The following is a 16,299-nucleotide window of genomic DNA, read 5'->3' as shown; positions in this document are numbered from 1 at the left end:
AGTGGATTGTTTGATGTTAAATCAGCTCAGTCGTGTTGTCCCAAAGCATTGCTCCATGAGGAAATGCCTCTCTCCAGACTTTGGTGTGAATATATGAATTAAATAGGGAAGTTTTGGGAGAGTCCCAGGCTAGAGAATAAAACTTGTGTTGGTACTGTGGATGATTTGCCTCAAGGATTAAATCAAACTGATGGAGGTGTTTTAAGACCAGGATTGTGAAGATTTGTTGCTGCATCACTGACCTTCCCCTTAGAGTAGGATGGATTTGCCACAGATGGGATTCCTGTGATGTCTGGTCGTGGGGGACTGTCTGTGTCTCTTTCTGTGCCCTACCTTGTAGAGGAATTCAAAATCACATCCAGCCTTTTGGAGCCACTTGTAGCTTGGTGGGACACTGGTGGCTCATGCCATGGCCAGAAGGATGCAGCTCTGGACCAAAATGCCACCACCCCACAGGGATGCAGACAGACAGGCACAGTGAGACTGGGTCAGCCACAAAACTTCTCTCAGTGTTGCAGTGCTCCTGCAAACATGAGAAGTGCCATGAGAAATCCAGGGCTCTTGACCAAAGTCTGTGGTGTGACTGCTGGCTGTGATCTGCTTCAAAATCCACATTGGAGCGTCCATCTCGGTCTGGTTTCATGTGGGCACTGACCTCTCTCCCAGCAGACACGATGGATGTGCTCTCCTTTCCAGATTGGACGTGCTCCTCTTACAGGCTTTGCAGCATTAGAGTGCAGATTTCATTTGTCTTGTTTAGTTTTAGGAAAAAAGTGATTTGTTTTGTCTATCCTTGCAAGTGCCAGAAATGTAAAATTTTAAAAAGCCTTCCCAAAAAGCTGCTTTCTTTTAAGAAAAGAACAACTGAAATTGTAGTTCTTCTCTCTTACTGTCTGATGAGTCTATTATCACCTTGTTTTAGTCCCTAAAAGTGTGTTTTGCCTTGCTTGAAACAGGGAGAATTTTTTTCCTTTCATCTGCTACTCCATTAGTTCCTATCAGGGTAGAAGTTAAAAAAGTTAATATGCCTGAGTATTTCTGCAGATTGCATCATTGCAGTGTTTCATAACGATATGGCAAAAGTAATTTGAAACAGATAACAATAGTCCAGTCTGTTTCAGGATAACCATGATTTCCTTGTCATTAAGAGGTCTGTTAGCGGGTGGAGGAGGAGGAGTTTTATCTGGATGACTTACAGATCATATGGTGTGATCAAGTGTGGGTTTGGTTTTTTTTTTTTGTTCCTTCCCCCTCTTTTCCTTCCCTTGGAATCCACAGCGCTGGACTTGGGTTTGGATATGAAATGATTGGATAGTTTCAAACTCCTGTCTGCACAAAGTGGCTCAGAGCTTCCAGATGTTTCCAATAAAGAGCCCAGAACTGTCGCATCAGCAGCCGGTGGCCGGGGCTGCTGCTTCATGTCTCCTCTCCATTTTGAGCAGCTCGCCAAAAAAATGAGAGAATTATTTACTTGTTAGAGTAGGTTTTTTTAAAATTTAATCTTAATTTTCTGATTGTCTGTTTCATTGTGTTTCAGAGCATAAGTGCTCTATACTGTCTAAACACTTGTATGGTATTCAAGGACTGCCTTAAATAGTTGGACAAAAGAGTCTGGAAGCCTTTGTTCTGCTCAGTCCGGGCTGAGTCGTGTTCTGTGTCTGCCCAACAGTGCCTGTGTGGATGGCAGGCTGTGTGCAAGGCAAGATTTCCAGCCTGAAACAATGCAACAAAAGCCCCACCTAATGTGGGAAGAGAGTGATGGTCTCCCAAGGGAGAGTGTGTCTGGCACGTTATCTTCTATTTGTTTATATTATGTTTCCCACCCCCCCCCCCCCCAACAGTTAAGTCTGGAAATGAAGATGAGATGCACTTTGGGTGTCTGTAGTCGTCACTGGCACCCTGATCTTTGCTGTGAGTCAGGAACTTAACTACAGAAGAAATTCATGGAACAAATGAGGGATTTGGAAGCTTAAATTAAAAAAGATAAGGGAGAGAAGGGGTTATTTTTTCTTGGTGTGTGTTGATTCTTTCCCTCTGTGGCTGAAGGTATAGGGGAGTCAAGGAGATCAACTGAGAACCTTTACTAGACCTAGACACATAATTAAGGAGGAAGGCAGGCCATCATCTTGATTCACAGGACATGCACCAAGTCCTGGGATATGCACCAAGTCCTGGGACATATCCTGTGCCCAGAGTCACCCAGCCTGGCGTGGGTCTGGTAGCTTCCCTGGCTGCTTCTCTCCATCTGTCTGCACCTTCCACATGGGCTTTCTGTTCCCTTCTGTCCCATGAAAGCCTACACTTGTGGCTTGAAAGCCATTACTTGTGGCTTTTGGCCATCCCAAAATGCTTGTGCATAACTTAGGAAAATTTCCCTCCTGCTCTGAAAGCAGCACATTTCCCAGCATGTCTCCCATCTGCTCTGACTGGAGATGTTTCTCATTTCCCCTTACCTGCAAGAGGGGTGAGGTCATGTGAGCCACAGTAGACTGGATGTTGATGCAGCTACAAGTTGGACTCATCTTGCATCTCTGTGGAAGACACATTGTCACAGTTAGTGATGCTCACCTCCTCTGCATCGTGGGCATTCCTTGATCCCTGCAGCTGGACATCTCTTTCTGGTTGCCAGAGGAGCTCTGTGGATCAAAGGTGAAGTGCTTTAAATGGAGTGTCTGAGCAGTGCTGTGCAGTTGTCGTTAGGATAAATCTTGGCTGGGTATACCAGCAGCTGTGATTAAATTGATTTGAAAACAAATTTATCTGCTGTATCAGTTTTAAAAAAAAGGTCCTTCATAATGAGACATTAGAGCATCATTCAGGCACTGTGACTGTTGCAAATTCCTACACCTGAACTAAATTCACATACTTTGTTTATGGGTTCCTGTCTTGTAAATTTAGATTTGAGGAAATCCCTGCCTTTTATGGTAGTGTTTGGAGGGCTGGAATGCTGTCACAGCCATTTCTGATTCCTCCTCACGATGGGCACATGACTGCTGGGACTCATTACTTGTGGAGAAAACTGGTGGCTCCAGAAAGTCCCCAAAGTACGACCACATTATGTGTGTCCTAATACTGAAAGCAGAAGCTCTGCTCATTGTTGGAGAGAACAGAGTCATTGGCTGAGATCTCGAGCCAGGGACTGTAGCTGTAAGGCAGCCTCGTAGAGGAATCCTGCTCAGTTCAGCTGGTGCTGTGGCGGAGATGAAGCTTTGGGATGTGAGGGAGAGACTGGAGCATAAGGGAAGTGTGGGGACAGCCTGGCACTGAGTAGGTAAGAGTGTACCCGTGTCCTTCACTGGGAGCAGCTCATCAGCTGCGGGTCCCAGCCTGCCCAAGGCCAACCTTTGTGTCAGGGCTGGCCACTGTGTCATCAAGTCTCAGGAAAAGACGCCCTTTGCTTGGTTACTGAGTACTGAATCTGTAGGGTAGCTGTGCTTTAGTGCAGTCTGACTGTACAAATTGGGGTGTCACATCCAGGAGCTCACAGCAGTATGTGGTGGTTCTGTAAACCCCTGGCTTTTGGTGTTTTACTGAACAGGCATGGCATGTTCAGTATGGAGGGGAGTCAGTTCCTGTGTTACTCACAGGCAGACTGTGGTGCAGTGTTTGTGCAGTCAGAAGACTGAGTAGCACTGGGAAGAGAGAAGCTGGAGTGCTCTCTTGCAGCAGATGGGTTTAGATCTCCTTTGGAAGACTCATCTTGCATTCAAATGCCAAGAACTTGCATTTTATCTGTTCCAGTAGGCTGCAGGGCTTGAGTCACCTTTGCCAGAGTTTAAGCTGGTAGCCACAAATCTCCTTATACAACCAGGGAACCAGGACCACCCTACAGGACTGGATGAAAAGACCTACAACCCCCTAGCTAAGCTCCAGGAGTGGAGCAAATCCCAGCAGCAGGAGGTGGGCCAGTTCTCCGGGTGCTGCCGAGGGTGGCTGTTGGAGATTGGCAATTAAACCTCAGGCTGATGAGTGCTTTTCCAATTCTGCGTTTTCTGCTTTACAGCTTGGGATTAATAATTGCTGCATTTTCAGCTTTTCCATCTAGCAAAGCAGCGAGTTCTGGTCGCTACAACTCCCAGTCTCCGAAAACTCCGCTTCCCCTTTTCTTCTCTCTTTTTTTCCTTTCATTTTGAACCGCCCCCATTCCCTTTTGAATCGGTGAATGAGAGAATGTCTAAAGCCAGGGAAGTATGGAAAGATTTCATCCCTGGAGAGGTCAGGGTGGGGTGGAAAGCAGAGGGGGCTGCAAGGGGGCAGTTTGAAAACAGGAAACCATGTGGCAGTGAGCATGCAGAGCCCAGCTGATGTGAATGAGCTATTGAGAGCAGAGGGACTCGCACTGGCCCCGGCATTAGAAAGACAAAAAACTTTAGGGTTGGGGGGGTTTTTTTCCCCCAAGAATAAAAGCTCTGCCTTTCAGGATAGAATAGAAGAGGGAAGATTGTATTTTCTGGACAACTAGTTGCTGAGATCTTTGCTCTGTGTTGCAAACAAACCAAGAAAAAAGTAAATGACTGATTTCCCCCCCTTTTTTTTTTTTTTTTTCCCAATGTGTGCTGATTAAATCATAAGTTTTCATTCCTGGTTTAGGAAAGCATTAACCTTGAAACTGTCTTTCATTTACCTGGCCTGGGGGGTAGGAAGAGTCTTTTTACCTCTTGAAAAACACGTCCCTTTGCTCTTAGTCTGGTTTTGGACCAAGCAAACACACCAAGTGCCAGAGGTGGAAGAGGCTGGCAAAGAAAAGCTGCTGCTTTTTCTTCCCCCGCTCCCTCCTCTTTTTTTTTTTTTTTTTTTTTTTCCTCCCCTCCCTCTCTCTGAATCATGCTCTCACAACTGCAAAGTAAATTTGAAAGCTGGGAGAACACTGGTGCAGGACTAAAAAGCAGTGACGTCCTAGCCCAAATCAGGAGGGAGTGGCTTTATTTCATTATTTTCTTTCCTTCTGCCCAGTGCTGTCATTAGAAATTTAAACTTAAAGCAAACCCAAGCCGTCTTGCCCGAAGAACTGACTTGGAAGGAGGAAAGTACTTTTTTTTGGTTGTTTCTTTCAGTGCATGAGGGCGTGAAAAACAAAACACTTTGGTGACAGTATTTGCGTTGGATACGGAGATTGGTTTTTTGGTTGTTTTTGTTCTTTTCCTGAATCAGACTCGTTGTGGCTGAGCCTACCTTCTGCCTTTCTACTTGGAGCGTCAGTATTCCTGCTGCACACATCTGGCTTTTGTTCTCGTTTCAGGCAGGATTTTCATTCTGCTGCTTTTTTGGATATCAAAGTTGTCTGGAAAACATCTTTTTATTATTATTACTGTAACAGGAAGGCTGATACCATTCTTAGCAGTCGCAAAAAAAAAATAATCCTATATGTATAAAGCTGTCTTCAAATACCTTTTGTTTGCTATAAGTTCCTGCATTGCCTGTAAAAGCAAATCTGTTCCGAGAAGACTTTATCAGCCGGGCGCAGCGCTGGGATTTTCGTTTTCCTGTTGAGAAGCTCGGGCAGGCTGGTGTGCTGAGACACGGGGACTCCTCTGAGCACAGATGTGAGAGCTCTGGGGCCAGCCCAGGGTTCATGGTGGGCTCTGCTCCTCTGCTCCCAGCTCTTTGGACAAAATGTACGAACGCCACAAGAGGCGATACAGCCTGTGCGACATCTCCAAGGTGGACAGGACTGTAGATGTTGTGTTGTTAAAGGTATGGTGTTTGTATATATTTACTTATGGGTTCCCTTCCCTAGCTCCAGGGGATCAGTCTGTTCCTTGCTGTACTTGTGTCCCTCAGGATGATGCAGAGGGGAGGGACAGGTGGAAGAGCTCTTGCCCTTCAGCATGGAGATGATTTTGAGTTATCAAACCATATCATGTCAAATACTATTATCTCTGCAACTAGATAATCTGCTGTGGCATGCGCTCTTTGGGGGAGAGCTCCTTGGCAATCTTCCCTGCCCTCTGCCCTTAAACAATCCCTGGCTTGAAATCCCAGATGGGTTTTTAGTATGAGGGGAAAAGGGTTTCCATTTCCAGTGCTTGCTTTTGTGGTTGATGTTCCCCAAAAGATGCATTCTGCTAAAAAAAGGCATGGTGAATCTTCCTTTGCCTCTCTTTTTTGTTTGTGTTAGAAGGGCTTCTGTCAGTCTTGTTGTTTGGGTGTGATTTTGTCTGAGGATGGGTTGGAGCAAGAATCAGGAGTGGCTCTTGGCTAATTGTCCCAGTGTGTTCCTCTACTCTAAAATTAGCAAGTGCTCCACCAAATGGCACAATGGCAGTCTGGGAATGTCCTGTCTCTGTAACAGCTTTGTGGAGCTTCAGCAGTTTCCTGGCAGAGTGGATGGAAATAGGAGGGAACTCGGAGGGACTGCAAAACACAGCCCAATTCAGAGATCTTAACTGCTGGAAGAGCATTTCCCTTCCCTCTCCCTTTTTCTCTTTTTAGCTGAAGCAGTGAGATTCTCCATGATCATATGGCTTCCTTTCTTATAATTTTTGGTTCATACTCTTGTTTCCAAGACAAGAATATATAACAAATTTATTTTCAATTAATTCTTGTTCTACTTTATCTACACTAAAATAGACCTAGCTCTTGTTAACTTGCTTTATTATGAATGAAAGTGTTTTCCTTTAATTCAATGTACCCATTGGTTTTTGGAGGCACAGATAGCTGTAAGTTTTCTCTACTAGCTCATTTTCTTTGAGTATTTTAGAACTCTGATATTACTGATGCTGGTTAAGGATTGAATCCCATGATATTCAGTCTATAGACACAGTATGAGTCATTAAAAATGTTTTGTATTGTGCACACACTACTTCTATGAAAGGGCTGCTTAATAATTCTTGGGAGGAGACCTGGTACCTCTGACAATCTTGATTGCCAATAAAAAGCACAATCTTATTCTTTATGAAGAGTATCTGAATGCCTGGGTTAAAATACAATTCACTAGAATTATCCAACTTCAGTATTTCTGATGTCACCAGTTCCTTAAATTAGTTTTTGTTCAGCAAAGCTTAGATTTTATAACAAAATGTGGCTCTTGTTAGTTCCAACTGATATTTTCCTAATTGAGTTTCAGAACTGTGGGTTATACTGTCTGTTCCTACAAATGACTCAGTGTCCATATATGTGTGCGTGTGTGCACGCATTGCTGCTCCCAACATGGGCTGTACAGCCTGCAGATGTTTAAAATAGGAGGGTGCTACTGACAGCTACAGCTACAATCGACTCTAGCTCGATTTTCAGTCATCAGTCAGGTTTTCTCTGGTTTCTATAACATAACTGGTAGATGAAATTAAATGTTGATGATCTAGGGATCCAGGCCAGCAGTCGAGTGCGTCAGTGGCAGATCATCTCTTGACGTTAATGGGAGTTGGATCAGGCCCTTAATGAGGGAGCTGGGGGTGGGGTTTCTCTTGGGTTTGGTTTTCATTAAAATACTGAAATAAAACTGTACCTTATCTGGGCCATTGTATTTTGGGGAGTTAAGAGGACAGGGTTTTTTAAATATTGAAAAGCAAGTACATGTCCTTAGAAAACAGCAAACCCAAATCAGATCCATCAAGAGTGTTGGAGCTGATGAAGTTTTAACAAGATACCTACAAAGCACCAAGCAGGTTTCAATTTGGCTGCAGGTTGACTCAGACAAGCTGTCATTTCTTTGCTTCATCTTAAGATAGGGAACTCAGTAATCATAGAATTGTTTAGGTTTAAAGGACCCTTAAGATCATTGAGGCCAGCCATTAACCCAGCACTGTCAAGTCCACCTCTAAACTATGTCCCTCTGTGCCACGTCTGTGCATCTTTTAAATACCTCCAGGGATGGTGACTCAGTCATAGGAGAGAAAATGAGCTGCTGAAAAAGGACAATGTGGTGAAGAAAGAAGATCTTATACCATTTTGGGTACTAAATGTTTATAGATGAGATTATATTTGTATTGATTGCATCCATTCTTAGATACAGTTGCAAAAGAATTTTTGGTTCCTACCCATTATTTTTCAGGGCATGTGTCGTCTGAAGAGCCACTGTCTTGAGGCTCAAATTTTCCATGTTTAGATTGAGCCTGAAACAGTGGCTTGTGAAGCTATGAAGAAAATGAACCTCAACAATTTTGAGGGTTGATGCACGCAATTATTTTTGGCTTTGGCATAGTTTCTTCCTCCTCTGCACATATGAAAAAGCAAGAGGCGTCAGGTTACCAGCAGTGTCCTGTTGGAGGTAGGACTTTATCTAGGAAAAAATTCCTTACTGTGAGAGATGTGAGGCCCTGGCACAGCTTGTCCAGAGAAGCTGTGGGACGCCCCATCCCTAGAGGGGTTCAAGACCAGGTTGGATGGTGATTTGAGCAATCAGGGAAGTTGTCCCTGTCTATGGGGGAGGTGTTGGATTTGGATCATCTTCAAGGTGCCTTCCAACCCAAACTATTCTGGATTCCATGGTTCTGTGTCCTTTACTGGCTGCTGCAGCAATGCAAACTTGATGAACTTTGTGAACGCCGGGAAGCCTGGATGATGCAGAAATGACAGACAAACTTACTGTCATTGTTCCTGCTGGGTTTGCATTGTAGCAGATGAGGGAGAAGCTGTGGGGTATGTGGGATGTGTGCTTGTCTGAACATTTTGCTGAGCTCTGAGCAGCTACGTGCAGGGTAAAGCAGTCTGTGCTACGTTATTGCAAGCCCAAAATGGGAAGTCTCAGTGTGCCCATGTGTGCCTTGGCAGCCCTGCCTCGTTTTTATGTTGTGCCTGCTACCACAAATAAAACTATCTAGGGACAGGATACCAAAACCACACTGGCTGGCACCTTGCAGATACATTTGAAGTCAGACAGGCGTTCAAGTGGGGATGAGCAGCCAGTATTTTGCAGTTACAAAGTGAGAACTAGGCTTGCTTTAGGACTGGGAGACTGAGAAATCACAGCTGGGAATGTCTTCTAACAGTTTTTGCCTATATCTGCATTTCACCTCTGCATGTGAATGCTGAAGCTGTTAAGGGTAGGCATCAGGAGTAAGCTTTTTCACAGCTGGGGCAGTGAGGTTTGATTTTTCTGCTTTTCAGATGAACCGATCCCATTCAGCTTCCAGTTGAAGATCAGAACATTACTCATGAAATTAAAAACGGTATTAATTATTAATCAAGGTATTTTGAAATTAAAAGGACAGCTCTATTAATTAGTTCTTCTGCTTCCTGGCTACTCTGGTAGCTTTACTCCAACACCAGGGAAGATCCTCTGGAACAATCCCTGCCTACCTAAGGCAAAGTGCCATTTACAGCATCCTATGTGGAAAAGTCCCCAAATTAAGTGAAACTAGGCCTCCTTACGTTTTATGTTGAAGTTTTTCTTCTTTACTGACACATAAGCAAGCTCATTCCTTCTTTGGAGTTGCTCTGGGGAAAGGATGTCCCCAGCTGATGGATATGTGGTGTTCATCAAACTTCGTGGGCCTAAAAGGACTGAACTTTAATCTGACATCTGTCCATGCTTTTCTGGTCATTGAAGGACAGAAGGAGTGTCTTTAGAATGATGTAGAGAGTTTTTGAGTTTTTCTGCTTGTGTCTCAAGTAGAATTACAACCAGGAGGGCAACTTAAATGAAATTACTGTGTTTTCACATTAGGCACATACATGTTGTGGGAATTTTGCTCCCATGTTACTTAAGAAATGAGGTTTTTTTTTGCAAAGCCAATGCTGGTATTTTTGAAGCTTAATTAAAGTCTGTTGACTTTTAGTTTTGCTGGTAGAGGACATCCCAGTGCCAAGGGCTGGAAAACATACGTGGGACACACGTTCCTTTTCCCAGCTGGGACATTGTCAGGGGATAAATGCACTCTAGGAATTCAGTGTTGCTCTTGCACCATAAAGAGCTAATTTATTCAGTCATGTAACTTGTCCTCTGCTTGTAGGAGCCTTTTTTGGTGAAATCCTTTAATACAGTTTTTTATAGCACTGCTGGATTGTTGCTATGAGAGAGGTTTGGACCTCATTGAAAAAAATGTCCTGATGTGGTGTCACCAGCCCTGTAAAGGTAAAAGACTCAGTGTAGCATATTGACAGTGCTAGAAAAAAAATCTCCATAGAAATCATTGCAGAAATTCAAGCGTTGTCCCTCTTGGCATACATTTGAGAATGTCTTTGTGTTCTGCATCCACCTGTTAATATCTTCCCCCAAAGCTAAGAAAATACACAGGGAGATTACAAAAAATAATTTAAATAAAAAATAAATGTGGAGTTTGCTAGCAAATTGATATGTCTGCTCTTAATATTGTCTGGCAAGATGATTGCCAAAGCAGTGATTGTTGCTCTGGATGTGAGTTTTGTGTGTATGGAGTTTTTCTGCAGCAACAGATGTTGAAGGAAAACAGTGGAAATTCCTTCCCCAGATTCCCCATCCTTCATACTCTTTTTCAAACTGTTTTGGAGTTTCTTGAAAGGTGTTTTTTGTGAAGGGGATAAGTCAAATGTTGCTTTAGTTTCTAGTGCAGGAATTGCAGGCAACTGGATAATTTCATTGTAAATGGAATTGTAAAGTTAAAAGTTGGTCAGCATAAACATTGAATTCCAGTTATGTGTACAAATTTCTTTAGTCCTATAGGAAATTTTCAGGAACAGGAAATTCCTAAAATATTTACAATAATAATTACAATATCCATAGAACTTAAGAAAAAAACATTGTCTCATTTCTGCTTATGAAAAAATTTAATTATAACTAATTATAATTGAAGTATTTGCTTTTCTCTATTACTTTTATTCTACAATGAATATTTAAAATGGATATTACTCAGTGTGGTGCCCAAGTACTTAATGATACACTAAGCAAGCCACAATTACTCTCCTAAATATTTTCCTATGTGCAGTAGTATCTGGTTTTAGCTGCAAGGTAAAACTTCCATAGTCTGGAAGCTGGGGAAAATTAAAGGAGAAAAATGGAAACTTGCACATTTAGGACAAAGTTAAAATAATATGGAGGGAAGATGAATCTCTGGAGATCTGCTAGGAAATGAAAGTTAAAGTCATCTGGTTCCTTGTGCTCTGGAGATGTTGATTTATATCACGACCAGTGAGGTTGACAAGTGCAAACTTTTGCAATAGCAACAGATTTCCTGAAAGGTCAGTGTGTTCTCTTTATTGTGAAATGGAAGGCAAGAAGAGTTAAAATAAAACCAGAGGGAGAGAAAAAGGACTTTTCCATGCTGGAAATGTAGGAGAGGCTCCCAAGGTGCCTCCACCACATAGTCCTGCCCTAGATATTGTTGGGGTGTCTTTGAGAAGGAGGTCCTGATCCTGGTTTTAGGGGCAGGCACCACACTGGAGTGGATCAGATAATTCCTTGTCCAAGACCAAGGGGAGATGAAGGAAGAGCCTGGGAGTGGAGTCTGGGGTCACTGACAGTTCCTGCAGGACAGAGAACACCGGGTGTCTCAGCCTGCCCAGCACTGTCCTTTCCTTATGCATTAAATCACATCAAGATTCAAGTTCAGAGTCTGCAGGAAGATGTCCCTGAGAGTCAGGAAATACCTGTGTGTGCCCAGAAAGACAAATGGAACCATCAGCTGCTCTCAGCTCCAGCTGGTGTCCTAAAGGCCTCTTTGAACATTTAGCCTGCTGCTGTTTCACAGGCAAACAGAAAATCCTGCAGGATTCAGTCCTTGGTGCCTGGGGATGTGTTCCCATGATTCATTCTGTGTCTGAGCTGCAGATAAACACATTCAGGCTTCTGTATGGAAAAATAGCTGGCTCTCTCCTGGCATTTCTTCAAAAGCTGTGTATTGAAACTCTGTTCCCAGAGGCTGTTTCATATTCCCTCTGCTACTGGAACAGCACTGCATCCTCTGCTCCCACCACAGAGACTTGGGATGCCTGGGATCAATGAGCTATAATCAGTGCGGGCAAGCAAGAGAGTGTGGGGCTTTCATCATCTTCTGTGGCCACCAGCCTGTGGTCCTGTCCTTGGGCTTCTCTCAGCAAAACAAGAAGCTGCAGGGAAAAGGGAGGAATTTTCTCACGTGCAAGGCGCATGTGTCTTGAAATCCCGAATCAATCTCATTTCACATTTCTCCATCCTGGTGCATTCTCCAGCTCCTGATGTTCAGATGCTTTCATAAAAATAATTTCCTCTCCAGCTCTTACTGTCTGTACCTGTACTCACTAGTCCTGAGTAAACACAAGCAGAATTCAGGTGTTGAGGAGGGATCCCAGTACTCAGTGTTGGACTGTGGATGGTGGGGTTTGTGTTTTGAGTATCTATGGACCACCCAGTTCCCTGAGACTATGCAGTAAACCTCCCTCAAAGCCTGTCTGGGCTCGTTTTGGCCTGGGGAATATTTGTATATAGTAGTGGTTTCCTTTGTTTTTGTTTTGATGGTGATTATTATTTTTCCTGAATTAGGGCTACTGAGATAAATATTTAGTTTCTAATGTTTTATTTTGTGTATAATTAAGTATATCTGAAGCAGCACCTTAAACCTCAGTGTTATTCTCTCATTACTTCTTTTAATAGAGAAAAGCAGACGTTTTCAATACTTGGCAAAGCCACAGGGCTGAGGAGAGAGCTGGCTGGGAAATGGGAAAAATGCTCAAATCTTTTTTGAAAAAATGCCAATGTCTATAATGCATTTTCAGTGAATGACTCAATTGGTTCTATTAAAGGAAAATATATAATGGTAATTCAGCCTAATATGGCTTATTCAACAGACAGCTTGAACTTCTTCCTATTTTACTTTCTTAGTGCTAATTATTGGATGGGATGTTTAATTACTGATTTCCAGTAGTGGATATCAGTATAAGGCAGGAGTAGTTCCTTTGAATTTGATGGTGATTTGTTTAAAATTAAGGAGGGTCAGACTCTTCTTGAGGAGGGAGGGAGGTGCAAGTCAGTCAGAAGGAGACAGAATTTGATTTTGTATCTTAAATGGGTCATTCCTTCATTTGTGTGGACTTGAACACATTTGCATTTGTCCTTCTATGTGTGTTCAGCCTCAACCTCTAGATTTGCCTTTAATAAGATACAGGAAAGTGTGGTGCAAATTTATTCTGCTTTGTCTGGAGAGAAAAGAATAATAGCATGATATTTATTGACTTTACAGTCATGAAGTGGAATTTATTGACTTTGCAGCTCTTTTAAGACTAAATAAAGAATAAATTCCGTGGTTAAGTTTAGATGCTAATGTTAGATACCACACAGCTTCTCTGAGAACAGGGAGTGTCTTCTGTTGAAAGAATCAGAATGTGGCCCATTGTCCATGCAGCAGTTAAAATGCAACATCCTTATGTCACTTTGGAAAGCAAAAAAAATACTGTTTTGAAGTTTTACTTAAAAATCCTTTCTTAGACTGAAGACTGCTTCTCTTTTACTCGCTGCCTCTCATTTAATATAGATGTATTGTATGTAAAAAGGAGGAAATGGATATGCAGGGGTGTGTGGAGCAGAGGTGCAGGGAACTCTGAGATCTTAGATATGTGTACCTAGAGAGGTGTGATGGGGTCTTGGGTGAATATCTGTGTAAAGCAGGCAGGGAGTAAGTGCTACAAAGTGTACATCATCCTTAAGAAAAGTAGTCTGCAAGATTCCATGGAGGTGGGAGGGACATCCAGGTGGGACCTGCACTGAGGTCACCCCGAGACCTGGCTCTGGTAGAGCTCAACATCTCCTTCACCCCTCCTGGGAGACTCCTGCTCATTTTTCCACTCTCAGAACTTCTCTGTTCCTTCCCAGTCTCTGTCAGCCAGAGCTGCTGACTGGGGAAGGTCACGGCATCCTCTCCACTGGAGGATTTTCAGGGCATGTTGGATTGGGACCTCTCAGATGATCATTGAGCCTGACTTGGCTCAGGGACTGCCTGACCTGTCAAAGGCCCTCCCAACCCCTTTTTGTCATCGCACAAGTATGGAGGAGGACAAAACCTGAAGAAGAAAAATGTGCTGTAGCAAGTAGCTGCCAGGTGTGGGGGAGTGCAGGGTTGCCTGTGTGGTGTGGAGAGCAGGAGGGGAGCAGAGGTGCTGGCAGGAGCCCCTGGGGTGACGGGCAGGGGACACAGCCAGAGCGGGGACGAGCCAGCCAAGGACTGCAGTAACACATTCCATGATCTCAGTGAGAGAGGAAACAAGGACGTGGGTCATTAGTCAAAGCAGCACGTCAGGTCAAGGGCAGGAGAGGCTTGGTTTTAATTTATTTTTAAAAATAAATAATAAGAAGGCAAGACCAGCGCATTTCATAACGTAGGAGAAAGGAGAACATTGAGGGGATGGGAATACAGCAAAGGGCTGCAAAAACAGAGCAGGATCATGGAGGAGATTTGAACATAGGTCAGAGGCAAAAAATAAATAGTAAAAATCTGCTGTTTGAAAGGAAGGAAAGGAAATTATTTCAGGAGATAAAAGGAAAGCCAGAGAGTGAGTAGAAATACTTGCCATATAAAATCAGGCTAAGTCATCCATTTCAGTAGCTTTCTTTGAGCTACAACTTAACATATGAGATCCTGTGTGCTGAGGCAGGTCAGGAGGAGAAATAACTTCTGGGTTTTGTGGTGTGGGACAGGTGAGATTTGCATGCATTTAACAGTAAGTAAAGGCATTTGGCTCAAAAAAATGGCAGAGAGAGTAAAGGGGCTTCCAGAGTCTGCCAGATGCAGACAGAAGTGATGGGAAGTGAATGTTGGATGAGCCAAGGGTTGTGGATAGTCCAGCAGACTTCTGAGTCAAAATGTTGGACAACACTACCCGAGTGAGGAAGATGAAAGCACAGGCAGAGGGAGGAGGAGGCTGAGAACAGATCAGTCATCCTTGCTGAAAGACTGGGAGTCATGGAAAGGGTGAAGGGCGGAGTGAGGTGATAAGGGCTGATGTTGAAATAAACCATGTGATGTGTCTTAGTGTTAAAATGGGCGTTTCTATCATCATCGTTTCAGTTAATGCAAGCCCAAAGTGCTTCTGGTTCTCACCATGACCTGGGCACTTCCCAAGCCCACCATTCCACACCACCAGAGCACTTCGCTATCTCTGAGCTAATTATCTGTACAGCAATATGGGTGGTAAGGAATTTCTATTCTGTAGGTAGTGAACCGAGGCATAAAGCAGAAGAGTATTTTCCTGCAGTCCAGCTACAAATAGAGCTGGGACTTGAAGCCAAGGTTACCCAGTCCTCTTCTAGTAGCTTAAACACTGACTCATCCTCCCTCTGAACTCCTTCCTTGAGCAGGATCCATCTTCAGATCACACTTTCCATGGAGAAATAAAGGGTTTTGGCATAATCTAATGGTTTGTTTAGTGATGCAAAAAAGACTAAAATCGTATGTTACTTTTGACATTTTTATTATTGGGAAAAAATTAGACCGTAACTTCGTATGTGCTGGTTGATGCAGAGAGGTATTGGAGAAGAGACTCACGGGGGTGCTGGTGAGAGTGGCCTTTCTCTGATGTGCTGTGCTGTGTTTTCCAGATAAACCGTGAGAGCTGGTGCCCACTGGAGCCATGTCCCGACCCCTCCCTGCTGGAGCGCAAGCGCACACGGGAGTCTCCAGGTGAGCCTTGTGCCGAGGGCAGCTCCACACCAGCAGCCCTCCTCCCTCTCACCTTCTCTATCCCTCCTTTTCTTCCTCTTTTTGACATCCTGGCCTGGATGGGGAAAACACATAAATTAAAGAAACTGTGTAATGACTGTGCTGTGAGTCACTGTTAGCACATGGCTGCAGCACTTGACTAGCAGGGAGCTGTGTGGTGTGTCACCATCTCAAATAACTCTGCATTTCAAATGCTTCAGTATTTTGATTCTCCTCCTTTTTTTTTTTTTCCTAAATAAACTTGAAAGATGTTGCAGTGGGCACACGTACATAGTTTCTAGCTAAAAAGATAATATGATAAAAAAAAAAACCAGAAATTTGAACTCCTAAATCTGCATTTAGACCCAAATCAGTGGCTTGAGATTTTTATTTCCCCCCCCCCCACCAAAAGTTGCCATGATTCCAGGCTCAGGAAGCAAGAAGGCTGTTCAGAGCCATTGTTCCCACACCCTGCCCACTGGCTGTGCCAAGATCCCATCCCATCCCAGCCCTGCGTGCTGGCTGGTGTTTTCTGGCTCTTCCACTGGGACAGAAAATCTAGTCTGGGCAAGCTTCAAAGAAGGGTTGGTGTCCAAGATAAGAAAAAAAGCATTTCTTTTCACTGGATTATGCATGTTTGAAACAAACAGAGTAATTTATCAGGGCCCTGAATAGGGACTTTGCTTAGGCTGCTCATGGAGAGGAAGCCTCTTGCTCTGCTGTCCTTATGAGCAATGGTCTTACTCAAATCTCCTTCAGTTTATATGAGAGACTTGCA

General features: G+C 43.6%; 1 protein-coding gene across 9 annotated transcripts in view; it reads left to right on the top strand.

Moving 5' to 3' along the window:
* Window positions 1–16,299, top strand: part of AKAP13 (A-kinase anchoring protein 13) — a 207,907-nt gene that overhangs the window by 130,194 nt on the left and 61,414 nt on the right. For all 9 annotated transcript variants that reach the window (XM_088172624.1, XM_088172630.1, XM_088172627.1 and 6 more), the window contains one exon: window positions 15,422–15,503. In XM_088172624.1, coding sequence (XP_088028750.1) covers window positions 15,422–15,503 — 82 coding nt within the window. The remainder of the gene's footprint in view (window positions 1–15,421; window positions 15,504–16,299) is intronic.

Source organism: Sturnus vulgaris, chromosome 13 (assembly GCF_052056855.1).
Source record: "Sturnus vulgaris isolate bStuVul1 chromosome 13, bStuVul1.hap1, whole genome shotgun sequence".
Taxonomy (NCBI): domain Eukaryota; kingdom Metazoa; phylum Chordata; class Aves; order Passeriformes; family Sturnidae; genus Sturnus; species Sturnus vulgaris.
This window is presented reverse-complemented; position numbering and strand designations above follow the sequence as displayed.